This window comes from Propithecus coquereli, unplaced genomic scaffold (genome assembly GCF_000956105.1).
Source record: "Propithecus coquereli isolate 6110/MARCELLA unplaced genomic scaffold, Pcoq_1.0 Scaffold86, whole genome shotgun sequence".
Lineage (NCBI taxonomy): Eukaryota > Metazoa > Chordata > Mammalia > Primates > Indriidae > Propithecus > Propithecus coquereli.
In genome coordinates, this window is record NW_012154840.1 from 4,475,911 (window position 1) to 4,480,737 (window position 4,827).

The 4,827-nt window shown below is 48.9% G+C and overlaps 1 protein-coding gene across 1 annotated transcript; it reads left to right on the top strand.

Moving 5' to 3' along the window:
* Positions 1–1,407: 1,407 nt before the first annotated feature.
* LOC105826171 (melanoma-associated antigen E2) lies at positions 1,408–3,577 on the top strand. Its single transcript, XM_012664094.1, has one exon. The coding sequence runs from the start codon at positions 1,589–1,591 to the stop codon at positions 3,158–3,160; it is 1,572 nt and encodes a 523-aa protein (XP_012519548.1). The 5' UTR covers positions 1,408–1,588; the 3' UTR covers positions 3,161–3,577.
* Positions 3,578–4,827: the final 1,250 nt, after the last annotated feature.

Genomic DNA, 4,827 nt, shown 5'->3' on the forward strand with positions numbered 1-4,827 from the left:
GGCTGCCGATGGCAATCTTACATAAATTTTTTCTCTTCCCAATGCTCTAAGCATTCCTTGATGGTTGAAGGCCGGGATTACAGCTCTGCTTTAGCCCAACGGTTTTGTAGCACTTCCAGAAAATAAAGTAGCTGACCCCTCTCTTCCTGGCCAAAGTGTTTGGATTATGGCTCCCCAAACACACGTGCACTTACACACATACACATGCATGAACAACCCCCTGAATGAACAGGCCCCATTCAGGCTGCCATTCCCACCCTGTGGGGCCACAGTCAGTTCTGACATACTGAATGAAGAACAGGAAATCCAATTGTTCCTGTCTAGACACCTTCATACTCATCTCCCACCCATCCTAGCATACTGGCTCTAGTCGCCCTGAGTGACTGGCTGTTATACAAACTTATTTTGTACTTTCACTCCTCTGGGCCTTTCCTGTTGCTGTTTCCTCAGACTAGAATACCCCTACAAACCCTTCTCGTCCTTTTCATCACTTACAGCTCAGCTCCTTCTTGAGGCTTTCTCGGCAACTTCCCCCAATCTAAGACACCCCAGACTAAGATGTAATTCATTGCTTGCTCCTTCGTCTGTGTTTGTACTATATGTTAATTGACCCTCCTTCAGAGCACCCATTTCCATCTATTTGACATGAGTCATGTTTAATAAATAGGGCTAAAGGTCAGGTGTACTTATCCTTAAGACTGACAGACCTGGGTTCAAATCCTGGTCTCTTTCACTTGTTGCTGCTTGCCTTTGGACAGGTAAATTCACCTCCCTGACCCAGTTTACTCATCTGTAAAATAAGGATCATTAAGAGTAGCTACCTCTTAGCTAAGATTATATGATTTAATATGAAAAAAAGTGAAACCACCAGAAACAGTGCCTGGTACGTAGTAACTATTCCATACGTGTTAGCTCTCATTAATATTACCCTGTTTGAACCTACCTCAGAATGTAAGCTCCACACAAAAAGGAATAATCATTATGTTTGTCCTCCGATGTACCCCTAATACCCAGCACTGAGCGTGGCATGTGGCACGTGGTCAAGAAATATCTGTTGAGTGAGTGGATGCATCAATGAATCTGTGAAATAACTGTCATCATTAGCATCCTCCTCCTCCTCCTCTGAATCCTCTACCGCCTATTAGCATGACTCTTTATACCTCACAGAAAAACGCCAAGTGAAACATCATTGAACACCTCCCATTCCGTTGCCCCTTTGTTTTATCTCTGCTACCGCCTTTCTTGAATGCGCTTCTCTAACAAGTTTGAGTTCAGCAGCAACCACTTCAACCAGCCCCGCTCGCCGGGCAGAGGTGGGGGGCGGGAGAGGAAGACTGGGAGCGGGGCGTGGCCACCACGTCGCAGAGCCTGACTGCGCCTGCGTAGGTTGCGGCAAAGCTAAACGCTCTGAGGCTTGCGGTCATTGCTGGCCAGTGCTCGTGTAGGAAGATCGCTCACCAGATCTCACTTCTGATCCGCCCAGCTCCTGGGTCTCGGGCTTCGGCTTTGTGCCGAGGCACCAACACACGTACCGTCCTCTCTCCGACTGATCGCTGACCTCCCCGTTCCGCTCCTGTCTCCTGGAACCATGTCTCTGGTAAGCAAGAATGCGCGCCACGGCAGCGCAGAGACCACGGCAGATTACAGCGACGGCCTGGGCGAAATGCAGGCTACTAACGCCTCTGGGCTCCCCATCTCCATGCTAGTCCCTGATGGCCCCCAGGGCCTTCGGGCGCCAATCAACCCTCAGGGTGCCAGTGCTTCCCAGGCTGCTCAGCACCCGAATGACCTCGAGGTCCTGATCGACGAGCAGTCCCGACGTTTGGGGGCGCTCAGGGTCCACGACCCTCTAGAAGACAGGTCAATTGCTTTGGTGAATTTCATGCGAATGAAAAGCCAAACTGAGGGGTCTATCCAGCAGTCAGAGATGCTGGAGTTTCTCAGAGAATACTCAGATCAGTTCCCTGAGATACTCAGACGAGCTTCAGCTTACCTGGAGCGGGTCTTTGGGTTGAACCTGAGGGTTCTTGATCCCCAGGCTGAAACCTACAACTTAGTCAGCAAGCGGGGTTCTCAGACTACGGATCGGATAGCAGAGTCCCTGGACATGCCTAAGGCAGGTCTCCTGGCCCTGGTCCTAGGTCACATCCTCTTGAATGGCAACCGGGCAAGAGAGGCCTCCATTTGGGACCTGCTGCTAAAAGTTGATATGTTGGATGAGCCTCAGCGGATCAACAACCTTTATGGGAACACAAGGAACCTCCTTACTACTGACTTTGTGCGTATGCGATTCTTGGAGTACTGGCCAGTATATGGCACTAATCCCCTTGAATTTGAGTTCTTGTGGGGCTCTAGAGCCCACAGGGAAATCACAAAGATGGAAGCCCTGAAGTTTGTGGCAGAGGCCCATGATGAAGAACCCTGGAGCTGGCCAGAAGAATATAACAAGGCCATGGAGGCTGACAAGGCCAAAGAAAGAAGCCAGGCTGCTGGCTTAGAGTTCTGGTCTGAGGACGCTATGAATGATAAGGCAAATGATTTGGTACAATTAGCCATTAATGTCACTGAGGAATTGCTGCCTATACATCAGGATGAACTATTGGCTCACACTGGCAAAGAATTCGAGGATGTGTTCCCAAATATCCTCAGTCGAGCTACGCTAATCCTTGATCTGTTCTATGGGTTTTCTCTGATTGAGGTTGATACCAGTGAGCACATCTACCTCCTTGTCCAGCAACCAGAATCAGAAGAAGAGCAAGTGATGCTAGAGAGCCTGGGGAGACCCACTCAAGAATATGTGATGCCGATCCTAGGTTTGATCTTCCTGATGGGCAACCGTGTCAAAGAAGCCAGCGTCTGGAACTTGCTTCGGAGATTTAGTGTGGATGTAGGGAGAAAGCATGCCATCACCTGTAAGCTTATGAGACAGCGCTACCTGGAATGCAGGCCGCTGTCCTACTCTAATCCAGTTGAATATGAGCTTCTGTGGGGTCCTCGAGCTCACCTTGAAACCACCAAAATGAAAGCCTTGGAGTACATGGCCAGGCTCTACAGAAAGCGACCACAGGATTGGCCAGAGCAATATAGGGAGGCTATGGAAGATGAGGAGGCCAGAGCCAGATCTGAGGCAACTGCCATGTTCTTCTTTGGCCCCATGTGAAGTCTTGGGAAGATGTATCACTTCAGTTGAATGGCATCAGTTAGAAGGGCCTTGAGAAAATAGGCACTGGGACCCCAAATCAGAAGTCTGGAAGGGTTGGGGTGGGGAGTACACACTGTGCTTGCTATCTGTGTTCCAGTTCTAATAGTATTTCCTTCCTTTTAATATACCTCTGAATTGGGTTTATAATCAATGTTTATAAATGAAATTGCTCATTTGACATCCCTGTCTTGTTTCAGTATAAAAGTTCAGATAGCTGTGTAAAATGTATTGGTAATATTTACATCTTTGAAATAATCAGTAAAATGATCTGATACTGGACTTAATTTACAATAACAACACACACACACACAACAAAAACAAACACAAAGTTACTGATCTGTGGTTTCCCTCCCTTTGTGTCTTCTGCAGTGTATATATATATTTTAAAAGACTGTCATTTACCTGTATTTGCTTTGCTGTTCCAGAGTGTAGTGAAAAATAAAAGCATAATGAATTAGACACTGTGCTTATGCACTCATTTATTCTATGAACATTTATTAAGCACCTGCCATGCTCTGAGCACAGTGCTCGGTGCTGGGAATATAAGGGTGAAGAAGAACCAGCTGGGCCACAAGGCTTAAGGGGGTGGGGTCATGGAAGTAAACCAGCAATTATATTAAGCTGCAGCAAGTGGTATAATAGGGGTAAGCTCAGAGTGCTGTGGGGATTCCCTGGGATAACTCCCAACTTTAGGTGCTGGGAGAGAGGGTGGAGAAGGTGACGGGCTCCAAGAAAATCAAGGGAAAGTACAGGGGTGTCAAGCAGGGGATGAGTGGGGGAGTGGTCAGGGGTGGTGGTGGGGAAGGTGGTATGGAGGTGAAGGTGGTATGGAGGGCTGGGGACAAGATGTGCTTTAGTGACATCTATTGTGAGACCTAAGGTTGAGGAGAGGAAGGGGAAACTGATAAAAGACGGGGGCAGTGTGTAAAACACCTTCAGGGAATTTAAAAGTGGCTCAGAAGGACAATGGTGAGTTTAAGGGGGGAGTGGGAGAGATGAGTCTGCGACAGAGGTAACAGAGAGTGTCTCTTGGGAATTAATGATGGCTTTCCGGAAGGCAGCGAGTCTTGCATCTTGAGTCAGACCAACAATCCACGTGGAGGGGCCCTGAAGGGGATCCTCTCCGCCGGCAGTTTATTCAGCACCCAAGCTGTTAAGGTGCGTGTTACTGTTTTGGCTCTCTTCCTCCTGATCCTCCTCACGGCTTCTGACCTGGCTCACAGCTCTCCTCCAGCCTTCCTCAGCGAGCCGGCAGGTAACGATTTCTGAGCGGAAGCCCTGGCACAGGGTGGGAGTCATATAGAAAATCACCTATGGCAAGGGAGGGGGAGGGCTGCTGCCCACCAGTCGTGGAGGTTTTATAATTCCTCGCCTCCTGGCACCCGCAGGCTTTCTGCTCTTCTTTTCATCCATTTAATCACCAGGAGCTACCTCCAACTGGCACTTCCTACCAGACGGAAGAGAGTTGGAAGACATTCCTTACATTTTCATCAGCCTTAGGAAGAGAACAACGCAATCGTCTTGCTGGGGGAGCGGATAGGGGATGGGGAGATATGCCCTTTTGGACCCCAAGTCTGCGTGCCGCGATGCAGAAGCCTAATTAGAGCTGTCTGTTTGGGGAAGCC